Here is a 16,199-nt window from a genome sequence, read left to right on the forward strand (position 1 = left end):
TCCAGATCTACAGTTATCTTCTTTGAACACTTTAAAGATGTAATTTTGGTGTCATTTGCCTTCTGCTGAAAAGTCAGCTATCAGTGGTATTTTCCCCTACTCTGGCTTCTTTTAAGGCTTTTTTCCTTGTCTTTGGTTTTTCAGAAGCTTAACCATAGTGTGCCTAACTGGTTTTCTTTGTATTTATTCTGGCTGGGGTTACTAGAACTCCTGAATTGTGACTTGATTTATTTATTTATTTTTTATTTCATCTTTGGATAATTTTGAGCAGTGTGTCCTCAAATACTGTTTCTGCCATCTCCCCTGCTCCCCACCTCTGCCCGACCCCTCTTTTAGGACTCCATTCACATGTGTTACATCTTTTCACTGAGATCCTTGTGTCTCTTATGCTCTTTTCTGTATTTTCCTTTTTTCATTTGGATATTCCAACTCATTAGGGTAAATACCAAGGAACATGATAGCTCGATCAAATACTATGTTTAGTTTTGTGAGAAGCTGCCAAACTGTCTTCCAGAGTGGCCGTGCCATTTTGCATTCCCCCCGGCAACGAATGAGCGTTCCAGTGCTCCACATCCTTGTCCGCATTTGGTGTTCTCAGTGCTCTGGATTTGTTGCAACAGGTGTGTAGTGCTATCTCATTGTTTTCTATCAAGTTTTGAATTTCAGTTATTTATCAGTCATAAAATTTCCATTTGATTATTTTTTTTCTTTATTTTTTTGGCTGCATCGGGTCTTAGTTGCGGCACGCAGGGTCTTCGTTGAGGCACGCAGGATCTTTCGTTGTGGTGCAGGCTCTTCGTTGTGGCGCATGGGCTTCTCTCTAGCTGTGGTGCGCAGGCTTCTCTCTCGTTGTGGCGCGCAGGCTCCAGGGTGCGTGGGTTCTGTAGTTTGCGGCACACAGGCTCTCTTGTTGAGGCATGCAAGCTCAGTAGTTGTGGCACGTGGGCTTAGTTGCCCCATGGCATGTGGGATCTTAGCTCCCTGGCCAGGGATTGAACCCGCGGCCCCTGCATTGGAAGGCAGATTCTTTGACGCTGGACCACCAAGGAAGTCCCTCCATTTGATTATTTTTAAGTAGACTTCTGTATTCTGGGAGAAATTCAGTGTTTGTGTGTGTGTGTGTTTTTCCCTATTAATCACTTGTTTAAAGTCTGTGTCTTCTAATGTATGGATCACCTGTGGGTCTGTATCTTTTGCCCCTTTTTCCTCTTGGTTTTCAGTCTTTTGGCCCTGACTGTGGCTGGATGGGCTTTGTAATTTTTTTACAGACTGCTGGACATTGTGTACAAATAATTATAGGTGCTCTGGATGATATCTTCACCGTAGTGTATTTAGGTTTTTTTGGCAGGCAGGTAGTCTAGGAGCCAATTACAATGATCCCATCAAAGATGGAGAGAATTTTCAGCCTGGTTTCAGACTTTCTGAGGGTTAGTCTATTTTGGGCTGACTTTATTTTTAGGGCACAGCCCCTTGAGGATTTTAGTAGAAAGCCTACTAAAGTGTGTTTACGAAGACTTTCTCTTTTTTGGGCCCTTAAATTCAGTTTCTGTCTCTCTGGCATTTTGAAACTGATGACAGCTCTGCTTATCATTTTAGTCTCTTAACCACTGCCGTGTGCTTGGTTTCTCAGCCTCTTGCTCACGAAGTTTAGGAATTGTAGATATTTTTAGGGAAAAGCATCATAGCATGAACTGTTCTCTTTTCTCCAGGATATTGGCCCGTTCAAGTCCACTTGCCTTGGTGGTTTTGTCTCCGTGGCCCCGTGAGACTGGCGAAAGCTCCCAGCTGGGCCTCTCAGTCACGGTGCTGCTCTGAACCAGGAAGCGACTCAGGGCAAACAGTGACCGAGGCTGTTAGGTTTACCTGTTTCACTTCTTCTCTCAGTGTTGGCACTTCAGGTTCTCACGCCTTGTATCTTCTCCGGCTATTTTGTTAAATGTTCTTTGATTTAAAAACAGCAGCAGCAGTATTTTGCTGTTATTAATCATTGGCTCACCTCATCATTGATGGAGTTTTTCCTAATTTTAATTACAAGTTATAAACCAGCTAAACACATGTATTCATAATTTGAAAAATCAGGTGAAATTTAACAGCATACCCACTTTTCTGTGTTTAAGTAGCTCCTTGGCCCTGTGTGTGAAACAGAGAAGTAATGCAGGGCAGTAGAAAGACACAGGAGGACCTCGCTCTTTCTATCTTTCCACACTGCCGTCCAGTGTTGGTGATGTCTTCACTCATGGTTTTCCATAGGACACAGTGTCACGTAGGAAGGAAGGGGCAAGGGGGGAAGAAAGGGTCTTTTTTTTTTTTTTTTTTTTTCTCTATCAGGGAGGACAATTTTCTAGAACACAGAACACACTCGTACGTCACTGGCCAGAAGTGGGTTACATGACCACACCTAGACTGATCACTGACTAGGAGGCTTTTTGACTGGTTAGAACAATCATGATTTGTTCCTTGCAGTTAGGCACATTACCAACCAAACAAAATTAAGGTTCTGTTAACAAGGGAGAAGTTGGAATGACCATAGGGTAAGCAACCATTAATGTTTCTCATACAGAGTCTGTCCTCTGAGTTAGCCTGGTTGAAGGTACAAGTTGTGGAACAGTGGTTGACGACAACTATCTAAGTGTCCAATTGGGTGGTACAGATTATAAATTTTACATCTCGAAAAGAGGATATTATTTCAATACCTGTTTAGAATTGTGGAGTGTTCTGGAAAGGGAGATAATGCATGAAGGCCCAGCGGTAGGAAAAGATATTAGGTTGTGAGACAGCGAATGTCCTTGGTAGGATGGTGATACCCTTTCTTTCAGCAGAGCCGAAGTGGTTCTGTTCACAGTAGCTGGGAGACGACAGTCCTGCGGTAGAAGTGCGGGCCTCAGCGAGACCTCCCTGCCCGGGTCAAGGCAGGTGCCCAAGAAGAGAGCTCATCTCTGTGTCTGCTCTGTGTGTGGAGCATGGAAATAGACAATGGACAAGCAGTTGAGTCTTTGTGTGTGTGTGTGTGTGTGTGTGTGTGTGTGTATATATTATGCGGGTCTCTCACTGTTGTGGCCTCTCCCATTGCAGAGCACAGGCTCCGGATGCACAGGCTCAGCGGCCATGGCTCACGGGCCCAGCTGCTCCACGGCATGTGGGATCTTCCCGGACCGGGGCACGAACTCGTGTCCCCTGCATCGGCAGGCGGACTCTCAACCACTGTGCCACCAGGGAAGCCCCAGTTGAGTCTTAAATATTCTTTTATGACTCAATATCTCTCTAGAATACCAAAGAATAATTAATCACTGGAAAGAACTGGTAGTGTTTGGCATATGTGTTGAGTAGAAATCTTATGTTCATTGACTTTCAAGTTGTAGACCTGAACTTACATCTTGGCTCTGCCAGTTACTCGCTCTGTAACCCTTGCAAGTCACTTTGCCTGAGTTTTTTCCTCTGTAACTAGCAGTGGTACTCTTTTCTCCTGTGTTCCTTCCCCTTTAGGTGTATTAGACTTTGTTCCCCCAACTTGAACAATTTTCTTTTAATTTAGCGTTCAAGTGAGATGTCAGGAACATTGCTGGTAGTATTAAAAAGAGATATAGTTCTAAAACTAAAATACGACTCTGGATTAGGATTTAGGTTGTAGAGATAAACCACTTGGGACTCCCCTGACTCCACTGGATAATTGAGTTACTTATTTGTTACATAGCTAGCCCTTGTTTTGAAAGCAAAGAGATGGACCCAAATCTCAAAAATGAAATCAGCCTTGTCTGCTCAGAGTGAATCCTAAATAATCCAGAACACACTGTGACTAAAAAATAGAAGTTATCCTTAGTAATGATGACTAATTAGTAGTGTCGAAAATCTAAGCTAGTGAAAAGCTGAAAAATTACACTTGATATGTATTTATATTAAGTATATTGAGTGAGTCACTTTAGTCTAAAATTCAGATTCTTTGGAAAATGCAAAATTTTTCATTACAAGTAGCAGGAAGAGAGTGCCAAGGTGTTGTTGTCAGAGTTGTATTCATTAAAGAGAACCATAAGGTTCTTGCTTCACTGAAGATGAAACACATGCGCGTTCCTCTGTACAACTGAAGTGTTATTCTTAAATGTACGGCTCTCACTGGGAGTAAGAGAACTGGCTGACGGGGTAAAAACTAGAGTCGGCCACTGTTCAGCAAATTAACTCTCAACGGTTAATTCGTGTTAATGACGGTAATGAGTTTAACATTTAGATTCTTCTATCCCGCTTCGTCACGCGTGAATTGTGAATAGTATGGCTTACTTGCTGTATCAGGAGTCACTCCCAGCTCTCTAGATTGTGTGTGGATGGTAGTGTCACAAACCGAGAGAGGAAGTGGGCAAGGAACGGTAGCATCCAGAGGGCTTGCTCCTGATTGCTTCTGTTTCCTGTCTATAGAGAACCTTAAACCAACTCGGAAATACTAAATTCAAATGTCAGGTGTTATTTTTATTTCCAAGACCTTGGGACATATAATCACTGGGAATGGAATGCAGAGACATCACACAGATGGTTGTATTCTGTTTCACATATGTATCACATCCTGAGCCTCAGAACTCAGAAACCACGTAGAGCTGCATGGGCTGAGAGGTGGGTCGTTCTGTTCTAGGTCTTGTGACCCTTCCACCTCTGCTCAAACTTAACTTACCTAGGGGCTTCCCTGGTGGCGCAGTGGTTGAGAGTCCGCCTGCCGATGCAGGGGACACGGGTTCGTGCCCCGGTCAGGGAAGATCCCACGTGCCGCGGAGCGGCTGGGCCCGTGAGCCATGGCCGCTGAGCCTGCACGTCCGGAGCCTGTGCTCCACAACGGGAGAGGCCACAACGGTGAGAGCCCCGCGTACTGCAAAAAACAAAACAAACAAAAAAAAACACTTAACTTAACCTTCTGAGCTGTTACAAGAGATTCCAGCATTTTCATTTGCATATCTACTGTTAGATTTAGCTTTATTCAAAATGTTGTGATTTTATTTGTCACATACCCTCTGGGTGGTGTGTTTGTCAGAAGTGTCTCTACTAGAAATTTCAGCAGGAAAGGCCTGGCGAAGTGGATGCAGAGGGACCATGCCAGAAGCTGGCTGACCATCTACAGGATACCTCTTAGGATTTGGCCAAACCTGCCAGTGCAGGGTCCAGTCCTTTGTCCTGCTAGACACAGAAGCATGGTGTCAGCCCCAGGAAACTGAGCTGTTTCTTAGAAGTGGATTCATATTAACCAGGATCTTACATCTTGTTAGGTAAAAGTGCGAATGTATTTACAGTGAGTAATATACTAATGATTTACTTCATTTGAAAGAAAGGACGTAAAGCAGCGTATAAAGGTACACAAAATTCAGTAATTAACATAAGTATTTGAGAAGCCTGAAGCAAAAGGAAAACAAGTTGAAATGACATAAAATGTAGAGATGAATGAGGCCAATGAAAACATTAGCGATATACTACTTACTTTCTGAGGGGAGACTAGGAATTTGGCTCTAAGCTTTGTAGCAGCAAGTGAAATGAGGGAACCTGTTTAGTTAAGTGATTCACAGTGTTTATGAGAGAAAAACCCAATCAGTTTCTCAGCAGAAGCCCTATTACTGATATTAAGATAATCCATTTTTGAGAAACATTATGAAGTGGTTCCTATCTATGTACTAGACTGATTTTTCAAGACTTTGCTTGGAGTAAACAGCAGTGATTTTCACAGGGCTTTTGTGATAACATCCATCAGTATTGCTGACTTGAATCACAAGACCTAATTCCACAAGGGTACTGTATTATATGGTACAGGCATTGATTATTTATGATGATCTGGCAGGATCCATAGGTGTATCTTAGAGTATCTTGGAATAGATGGACAGTATGAAGAGTTTCAGAAGTCATCAAGGTATATTATTATCGATTTTTTTTTTGCTGAAGGTTTGATATATATTAGATAGCAGTGATTTTAGAATTATATTTCGGAATTATAACGGAGCTATTTACTTACATTCAGCTCGTTTTCCTTAAGAAGTTGAAAAGCCTAACAAAACCTAAGACTGAATAGAAGCCGCTAGAAGGCCTCTTAATGAAGAGTGGGCAGGGTTGGGGGTCTTTGTTTTGAAAATAATTTTGTTCCTACTGGAAGTCATAGGTAAATGATTAACAGAAGGTCCAAAACTTATGTTCCATGTGACAAGATCATGATGATTGCAGCTATGATAGATTTTAAAGGGAGTAGCTACCACAGACATTAAAAAAAAAATGTATTCACAAAATGCCTGGTTTTAACTAATATTTAAGTATACCTTTTAAGGCAATAGTTCTCAGACCTTTTTGTTCTCAAGATCCCTTTCTATTCTTAAAAGATTATTGAGGACCCTAACAAGCTTGTTTTTTTTTTTTAAATGTAGGTTATAGCTATCCATATTTACCGTATTAAAAATTAAATTTCAATCCTTTATTAATTCACTTAAAAATAACAACTAGTTATAACATTAATAACACTTTTTATGAAAAAAATAACTGTTTTCCAAAGTAAAAATAAATTGAGTGAGAAGAGCAACGTTTCACGTTTTTGTAACTATCTCTAATGTCTAGCTTAATAGGAAACATCTAGATTCTTAGATCTGCTTCCTCATTCAACTTCGTGTAATGTGTTGTTCAGTTGAAACCTATGAGAAATATGTAAGAAAATTTGGCCTTATACAAATATATATTAAAGAAGAAATAATTTCATAGCCTTTGCAGATCATTGTGGATATCCTTCTTTGATACTACACCCAAACTCGGCAGAGGGTAATTTCTTAAAGGTTAATTGCAGTGTGGTAAGTGAACCCATACTAATGAACTTTCTGTGTTGCGTTACATTAAAATCCATTGGCCTATCTTGTGCTTTTGAATGGATCTATTACCCATGCATGCTTTTATAATATGCATTAGTCATTTGGAAATTGAGGCAGTGATTTATCAGTTTGCTAGGGTTGCGGTAGCACAGTACCACAGACTGGGTGGCTTAAACGACCGAAATTAATTTCCTCACAGTTCTGGAGGCTGAAGGTCCAAGATGGAGGTTTTGGTTGTTCATTTCTTCTGAGGCCTCTCTCCTTCGCTTGTAAATGGCAGTCTTCTCCCTGCGTCCTCACATGGTCTGTGTATATCTGTGTCCTGATTGCTTCTTCTTTGAGGGTACTAGTCCTACTGGATGAGGCCTTGCCCCAGTGACCTTACTGAGCCTCAGTTACCTTTTTAAAGGCCTTACCTCCAAGTCTGGTCACATTCTGAGGTGCTGGCGGCGAGGGCTTTTATCATATGCGTTTGGCAGGACACGGTTCAACCCATAATTCAGATTTATGCAGATCTTGCTAATGTTCACACATTTTATTACAGAAAACCAACAAGTCACATTTTGTTGCCACCAATCCCACAATCCCATCAGAAGTCTTTAAGTGCTGGGCAGCTGTCAGGCTCACACTGGTGAATACAAGTTTTCCAAACTTTAATTTTTGCTTTTCCTCAAGAAGGAGCCATTGTTCCACGGTATACACAAAAAAGACTTTGTGTATTCTTCCCATTAAAAGGGTGTATACTCAAGAGTTGCTATTTCGTAAAGCGAATAACCTTTACTGTTTTATGAAGGACATGTGGAAGGGAAACAGGCCTTTGTTCTCTGGTGGTGATGTGGTGGCACAGAGTACAGTGCCTGCTCGTCCATCTCGGTGCCCCTGCTTGGCTTTGTGCTAGGTGCCAGCCGTGTACCTGCTATTACTCATGTACCATAAATACTGTAGAGTGAAAAAGACAGATGCTGCTGTGGAGGCTCACTAACCCTCCCACCCCCACTCCGAGATCCCTGGGGCCTGTCATCAGGTTACTTTACATGGCAGAAGGACTTTGCAGTTTTGAGTAAGTGAGGAGTCTTGAGATGGACCGATTTCTCTTGGATTATCTGGCTAGCTCCTTGCAAGGCGGAGGCAGGAGGCTGAGTCCGAGACCCGAGGCTGGGGTACTAAGAGGAAGGGGGCCGCGGCCCAACTGGAGAAGGAAGCTGAAAAGGGCAAGGGGAGAAGTCTCCCCCGGAGCCTCCAGAAGGAGCGCATCCCGGCAGACACCTTGATTGTACACGCCTGACCTCAGCATCTGGAAGAGAGCACGTTTGTATTGTTTCAGACCACTCAGTTTGTGGCAGTCTGTTACAGTAGCGATAGGAAACTGGTGCAAATGTATCATTTCAGTCATACACAAATGTGTTATTATGAAAATGTTTTAACCCCACAGACCCCCTGCAAAAGATCCTGGGCATCTCCGGGGTGGGGGGGGGGTCTGTGGGGCACACGTGACCATACTGTGAGAATTCTGACTTAAGATAAGCCCGCTGCAAAATGCACATTGGGTGACTGAATAAGGTGACTTGCTGTGTTGTATTATAAGCTATAAGAATGGAAGGGCTTATATAAAAAGGGTAAAATCTGTTTGTATAATGTGATCCCAGTTCTCTTAAAATACTATATACACACACATACCCCGCACAAATTTGGAGGGAGATACACCAAAATAATGATTTTTTCCCCTGGGTGGTGGATTTTTTTTTTTTTTAAATGCTTTGCAGTGTTTTCCAGATTGTCACCAATTTGTCTTCAGATTTATAAAACTGAGCCAGAACTTCCAACTCACTATAAGGTGTATTTGTCAATGTAGGAAGATAGAACATATTTCATGAATAGTTTAACTTGCTTTATAACTTAAAATTTAGCCATGTGGCAAATGGGCCTTCTTTGGTTCTCTTGTGCTGGGCGTTGTAAATGTCAGGTTGGGGCTTGTGCCTGGCCGGCATATCTCCAGGTCTTTGAACATGTTTCCTCTGCCTGTAATAGCAGTTAGTACTGTGCTTTGCTTCTCAGGTTACACCTCACGCCCCTAGAAGGCCTTCCCTGACTTCTCAGGTTTGGCTTAGGGGCCTCTCCTGTGTTGTGAACTGTGTTGCTTCTGTTGTAGGTTTGCTTTCCTGACTTTTCTTATTTGTTTTGGTTGTAGCTTGCCTTCCTCCTAGACTAAACCCACTATCTTTCTGTCTAATTATCCTACTAATTTGTGTTGGCCTATAAGCCATTAATTTTTCTGTCTGCATTGTTCTGTTTAGAGCCGATCCATTACGTACTGATGACATATCTGAACCCTTGATGAGCAATCTTATTTTCCTTATTTCTGAATTTTGTGGGGCTGGGATATTAGTGAACTGTGGACAGCCACGGATGTTGTTTATTTCATCCTCCCTTCTTACCGTGTTTGATATATTGGCATACATCCAGTAGAAGCTTGTTAAAAGTTTGCTACTTTATAAAATATTCATCTGTTTAACATATTAGCTAGTCTTATTTTATAGTGTTTAGGAGTCTGTTTTCCTTTTTATTTATTGAACGAATATTGGTGTATTGAGAAAAGTTTTGGTTTAACTGGACATCTATGAAGCCAGTAGGATATTCAGTGGAGTGGTAGGAACTGTTATTCACCCATGTTGTTACAGCTGTATTGCACAGGGGCCCAAAGTGGCAGTGTCATCGTCATCCAGGAGGGAAAAGGCACAGGATGGAATATACTGTCTGTGTTACATCTAGCTCCCTGATGGTCGTCACTGTCATCACTTCTGTTTCTCATTTTTCTTATCTGAAAAATGAAGACAAAATATCAAATCTATTCTACCCACCCAACTCAGATTAGTTTTGAAAACAAAATAGAAGAATATAGTAAAAGAAATGGTGCAAATGTTGCTGTTATACCTGAGAGTCCTTTGTGGCAATTTTGGTTTGGGTGCTCAAAGGTTAAACTTACTTATACTTAGTGTAGCCATTAAACAGATTGCATCATGACATTCACATAGATTATCCTGGGTTCACAATAATCTTATATGGTTAACTTCAGGGCTTAGTGATGACTTGGCTTGCCTTGGAGAAATGCTGATTCTAGACCTGGGGCAGGGAAAATACAAGATGAGCCCAGGGTATGTGTAGTACCAGAGGAAGGAAGTGCTCAAAAACAGAAAGATGAAGGCGTGTCAAAGGAACACTGGAACCAACCTGAGAGAGTACCTAGTGACCAAACCTGGAACCATTTGAGCAAAAACCAATAAGGTAGAATTGGATTATAACCAAAGTGTAAGATAAATATAAATGAATACATATACAAATAAATAAATGGGGGGGGGAAAAGACAAGTCTCCCATGTAGAATTACAAATAATTTATGTAGCTATTCTACCCTCATGGAGGAGGAGCTTAACTCCTACCTCCTCCTTTGAGGATGGGCTAGACTTAGTGACTTACTTCCAAAGAATGGAGGAGGGGAAAATGATAACCGAGTACTGGATGTTCCCACCAGCACTGAGGCCATATGGATGTCACATACTCCCAGTACGTGACGAGAAGGGCACTTGCCTTTGTGATATTCTTTCCAAAGACCCATAACCCCAGTCTAAGCACAAGAGAAACAATAGACAAAGCTGGACTGAGGGCATGTTTTGCAGGACAGGGTTATGAAAAACAAGGAAAGACTGAGAAACTGTCAAGACCAGAGGAGTGGAGGGAGATGCATTGACTAAATGCAATGTGGTGCCCTGGATGGGACCCTGGAATAGAGACAGGACAGTAACAGAGAAGCTGGTGAGCCAGAGGATGTCTGGGCTTGACTTAGTGGTAATGTACCAATGTCAGTTGCTTAGCTGAGCAAAATGTGCCCTGGACACATAAGATGTTAACAGCCTGGGAAACTGAGCGAGAGGGATTCGGGACCTCTTTGTACAATCTTTGCAACTTTTTTTTATAAATCTAAAATGAGTCCAAAGTAACGTTTATTGTAAAATATGTGTAGGAAAGAATTAACTTGTAAATAATAAAAGCAAATGTGCTTATTGCAGAAGATGTGAATGAGAAAAGGTAGTAAATTGAGATCACTTGTAACCCTACTACCCATGGATAGCTGATTGTTTTCGTATCTTTTTTCTAGACTTAATTCTATGTATAATCCATTCAGCAAATAATTCTTAGCCTCCTTTATGGGCCAGGCACCATGCCAGGAGCTCGGGATAGAGCAGCAAACAAGAATGACGTCTCTCTCATGGAGTCTGTGCTCTACTGAGAGAGAGCGAGCGGCGTTAAAATAAATGATAATCCCACAAGAACCAGTTACGGTGGTGTTGTGGGAAATGCTGTAAAGAAGCAGTACGGGCGTGAGGACATGTGTGTGGGGGGAATCTAAGATGCACCATTGGAGTCGAGAACTGAAAAATGAGGGGTTGGGCAGGTGAGGGAGGGTGGAGTGGGGGCCCTGGGAGTTCAGGTACAGGTGCAGGTACAGGCGGGGGACCCTCAGGGAGGAAGGAGTTAGGAGCTAGAGGCGGGAGGGGCTGAGGCTGAAGAGGTAGTTAAGCGAGGTTGAAATCCTGCATTTTAAGGTTTGGGCACTTTTTCCTAAAGAGTGATGGGGGAGTAATATGTTAGTAATTTTAGAAGATTATTCGGCTGCCGTGTGAGCAGGTGGGTTGGAAGGTAGTGAGAGCAGGGAGGTAAGTGTGGTAGGTCAAAGGGAGGTGATGGTTCTCTGACGGGCAGAGTGACAGATGCAGAGCAGACGGATTCAGTATAGCTTCTGAGGTGAAATCAGGCAGACATGCTGATTGTTTGGATGTGGTTTTGGGGGTGAAAAGAGAGTTAAGTGTTCTGTATTCCTAGCGCATGAAGCTGGTAATGCCATGTATGAGGCGGGACCTTTCTCAGTTAATATTAAAAGCATTGCCTTATGTACAAAAGCTTACCTTAATAATTTTTAATGGTTGCATAATATTTGAATACATGAATGTATTCTAAATTCCTAGCAAAAATTACTGGGAGGAAGGCATTTATTAATATCTGTTTATGTGTAGTGAATACAGTGGTTTGCAAACGGATGGTAGGATTGTTGCTAAAGACTCTAAATGCTGCTAAGACAGTTGGAGCTGGTCGCTTCCTGTGAATAAGAATAATGAAGTTCTTTGATGTCAGCTGCAGGTAGAAAACATTAATAAAGTAAGCCAAGAGGAATCTTTTAGTGAGCTCAGTTCCTTGCATGGAGATTTGTAAGCAAAACCAAATTACTGATAGTGTAAAGTTGTGGTATAGCTCAGAAATCCAAGAAATGGATTCTGAGTTAGGATAATCTGACTTTGCTACAGGTCTTCAGAGGTTACGTTTGTTCATGATGTCATCAGTAGGTGACAAGTTGATTTTAGTTTCATCGGGCATCTACCTATGACATTGGTGGCATGGTTCTAGTGAGTGAGGCATTTGGCCCTAAAGTTGAATTTGGCAACATAAATTCAACCCTTTAAAAAACATGAAATGGTTACATCGTGAATCCTCAGTAAAGGGTTTTTTAGAAATTCTTAAAATCAAATTAATTAAACACTGCCACTACCATTTAATGGTTATCTGTCAGCAGAAGGTCAAAACTCTTTCAAACAGTCTACTCAGAATTATTTTTAGAAATGAGCAAATAATTCTAGGGTTCATCTGATACTTATTCTGAGCAATGTTCTTAATACATACGACACCCTTCACATTCTGTTGACAACTACCTTGTAAACATTTTCTGCACCTGTATTTCCTACTTAATACGTGTGGAGTAGGGGACTTTGCAAATTTGTGTGCTTGGATAAGGTTTAGGTCACACATTTAGGGAGAACTAACCCATACTAAGTTTATGAAGTGCTGTAATTCAAGATGTTACTAATGAACTAGGAAAAAGAACTTGGTATTGTAAAGTGGTGTCTTGGTGAAATTAGCCGAAAATACCAATGGAAAGCTGATCAAATACTGGTTGGATATCCTAAGGAATGTCATTGGAAAGAAGTGAGCTTAGTTTTGATTTTCATATATAGAGCCTGAGGATTTGTACCTCAAATGTCACCTGTAATGGTTGTCTTGCTCCACAAAAAGAAGTCCATAGAAAGTTAACTAAAATTACTCGGTCAATGAATAATTGTTTGGTACATGCACTCTACCCCTCTTACCCTAATGTCATGATGTAATGAATTGACTTTGTTCCTGTGCACGTAGAGCATTACTTATGAACTGTTCTTGGGAGAATTGAGAAAATAGTCGGTTAAATCCCGTTTTGTGTTGTGGTTCCAGTTAAAAATTTCAGTTGAAAAAGGCTTCAGGAGTTATGAACTAAGTCTATAAAATCATCAGCTGAAGTAAATACATAATCATAGGGAGTCTGTGGACCTGTTTAAACAGTTCTAAACCACTATCATTTAGAGGAAGTTCTTTGGAAGAATCTATGCTTAGAACAAGTGAAAGTCAGTGTAGATACTTATGAACCTGTTATCTGTAACTGATTGACACTGTAAATAAGATTTGACTAGAGGGGTTTAGGATAGGGAAGAAAAAAAGAATAATAAATCCACACTAAATGTTAGTAGAATTAGAGATATTTAGGATAAATTTCTAACTTTTCAGACTTTTGAATTGTGAGGTATAACACACATCAGAAAAATGCGTAAAGCATACTTCTGCAGCTTAATGAATTACTACAAGGCAAGCACCTTTGCAACCCACTCAGGTTAAGAAAATAAAGGATTACTGTACTCCAGAAGCTTGCTGATGACAACCCCTTCCCTTTCCCTAGAGATAAATACTGTTTTCTCTTTGTCTAGTCACTTTTTTTAACTTTACTTTATGGTTTGAGCATCTAAGTATGCATCAATTGGATTATAATTTAGCTTTGCCCTGTTTTTGAGGGTTAAATAAATGGAATCATACAGTAAATTTTTTTTCCTCGCTTTTTTTAAAAAATTAATTTATTTATTTTTGGCTGTGTTGGATCTTCGTTGCTGCGCTCGGGCTTTCTCTAGTTGCGGCGAGTGGGGACTACTCTTCGTTGCGGTGTGCGGGCTTCTCATTGCGGTGGCTTCTCTTGTTGCGGAGCACGGGCTCTAGGCGTGTGGACTTCAGTAGTTGCGGCACATGGGCTCAGTAGTCGTGGCTCGTAGGCTCTAGAGCGCAGGCTCAGTAGTTGTGGTGTATGGGCTTAGTTGCTCTGCGGCATGTGGGATCTTCCTGGACCAGGGCTCGAACCCGTGTCCCCTGCATTGGCAGGCACATTCTTAACCACTGCGCCACCAGGGAAGCCCTGTTTCTTGCTTTTATGCAGCATGATTTTGAAGAATCTTCTTTGCTGCAAGTAGCAGCGTTTATGATGTTGCTCTAGACTATATCATTCTTTTTTATAAATACACCACAGTATACCTACTCATTTTACTACTGATGGATCTTTGAGTTCTTAACAGCTTTTGGTGGGTACAGACAGTGCTATTTTGAATACTATCCATGTATCCTAGTGGGTATGTGCACAAATTTCATTGGTCTGGGTGTGAACTTGTTGGGTTGTAGGCTATGTTCTCCGTGGTGGTGTTCTACTTTACACTCAGGTAAGCATGTATGAGAGCTTCCCTGGCTCCACATTCACCGATCACTTGATGTCCAACTTTTAAGTTTGTCCATCTGCTGGCTAGGTTATGGATTCTGATTGTGGTTTTAATTTGCATTTCCTTGGTAGCCAAAGAGATTCAGCATCTTGTCATGCTGATGAGCCATTTGAAAAAATTTTTGAAGTACCTATTCAAGTCATTTGTTGATTTTTCTATTGCCATATCTGTCTTAGAGGTATGTAAAAGTTATTTATTTCCTATAAACAAGCTTTTTGTTAAATGTGTTATAAATATCTTTTATTCTGTGGGTGGTATTTCACTGTCTGTCTTGGTCTGTTTGGGCTGCTATAACAAAAATACCACAGACTGGGTAGCTTCAACAACAGACATTGATTTCTCACAGTTCTAGAGGCCGGGAGTCTAAGATTGAGGCACTGGCTGACTCCATGTCTGGTGAGAAGGAGCTGCTTCTGGTTCATAGTCTGCCATCTTTTTCTTTGTCCTCTAGGGAGCTCTTTGGGGTTTCTGTTATAAGAGCACTAACCCTATTCACGAGGGCTCCACCCTCATGATCCAGTAACCTCCAAATACCACTACATTGGGGATTCAATATATAAAATTTTTAGCTTTCAATATATAAATTTTGGTGGGGGCTTCCCTGGTGGCACAGTGGTTGAGAGTCCACCTGCCGATGCAGGGGACACGGGTTCGTGCCCCGGTCAGGGAAGATCCCACATGCCACGGAGCAGCTGGGCCTGTGAGCCAAGGCCGCTGAGCCCGCGCGTCCGGAGCCTGTGCTCCGCGACAGGAGAGGCCACAGCAGCGAGAGGCCCGTGTACCGCAAAAAATAAATAAATAAATAATTTTTTGTGGGATACAAACATTCAGTCTATAACATTCTCCTAATGGACAGACTATGAACAGATGTTCTTAATTGTAATGTGGTCCTGTATCATAATCTTTTGTGTTACGGCTAATGCTTTTTGTCATTAGAAAAATTTCCCTACCCTGAGGTCATGAAGATACTTTTCCCTATTATTTTGTAAGAGCTTTATTTGCCTCTCACATTCAAGTCTATAACCATCTGAGTGATTTTTGTGGGTGTGTATGGATAAGGGTGTATTTAATTTTTTTTTTTTCATGGAGGTAGCCCGTGGTACCAATGCTACTTACTAAAAAAACCATTTTCTTACCCACTCTTTTATAGAGCCACCTCTGATATATATCAAGGGTCATATGTAAAGGAGGGTCTATTTCTAGATTCCCTATTCTGTACTGTTGGTTATTTTTCTAGCTTTATGTCAAAAGCACTCTGTTTTAATCACTCTAACTTTATAAACAGTCTCAGTGTCTGGTAAAGCAAGTCCTCTCACCTTATCTTTAAGAGTGTCTTAATTATTCCTGGGCCTTTTCATTTCTATGTAAATTTTAGCTGAGTTTGTCACAGAAACTCCTGTTGGGGTTTTGTTTTGTTTTTAAATTGAAGTATAGTTGATTTACAGTATTGTGTTAGTTCCTGTTTTTTTTTTTTTTTTCCCCTGCGGTACGCGGGCCTCTCACTGTTGTGGCCTCTCCCATTGCGGAGCGCAGGCTCAGTGGCCATGGCTCACGGGCCGAGCCGCTCTGCAGCATGTGGGATCTTCCCAGACCCGGGCACGAACCTGTGTCCCCTGCATCGGCAGGCGGACTCTCAACCGCTACGCCACCAGGGAAGCCCTGCAAGTCTTTTTTTAAAGGAATTAAAAAAAAAAAAAAAAAAAGCATGCAAATCCTAA

At 41.5% G+C, this 16,199-nt stretch overlaps 1 protein-coding gene across 3 annotated transcripts in view; it reads left to right on the plus strand.

Moving 5' to 3' along the window:
- Positions 1–16,199, plus strand: part of CLCN3 (chloride voltage-gated channel 3) — an 83,422-nt gene that overhangs the window by 14,941 nt on the left and 52,282 nt on the right. The window contains exon 2 of one of the 3 annotated variants that reach the window (XM_079926099.1): positions 515–620. The exons of the other annotated variants lie outside the window; for them this stretch is intronic. Within the exon in view, the coding sequence (XP_079782225.1) occupies positions 515–620 (106 nt within the window). The remainder of the gene's footprint in view (positions 1–514; positions 621–16,199) is intronic. 3 annotated transcript variants of the gene reach the window in all.

Source organism: Stenella coeruleoalba (genome assembly GCF_951394435.1).
Source record: "Stenella coeruleoalba genome assembly, chromosome: 7".
Lineage (NCBI taxonomy): Eukaryota > Metazoa > Chordata > Mammalia > Artiodactyla > Delphinidae > Stenella > Stenella coeruleoalba.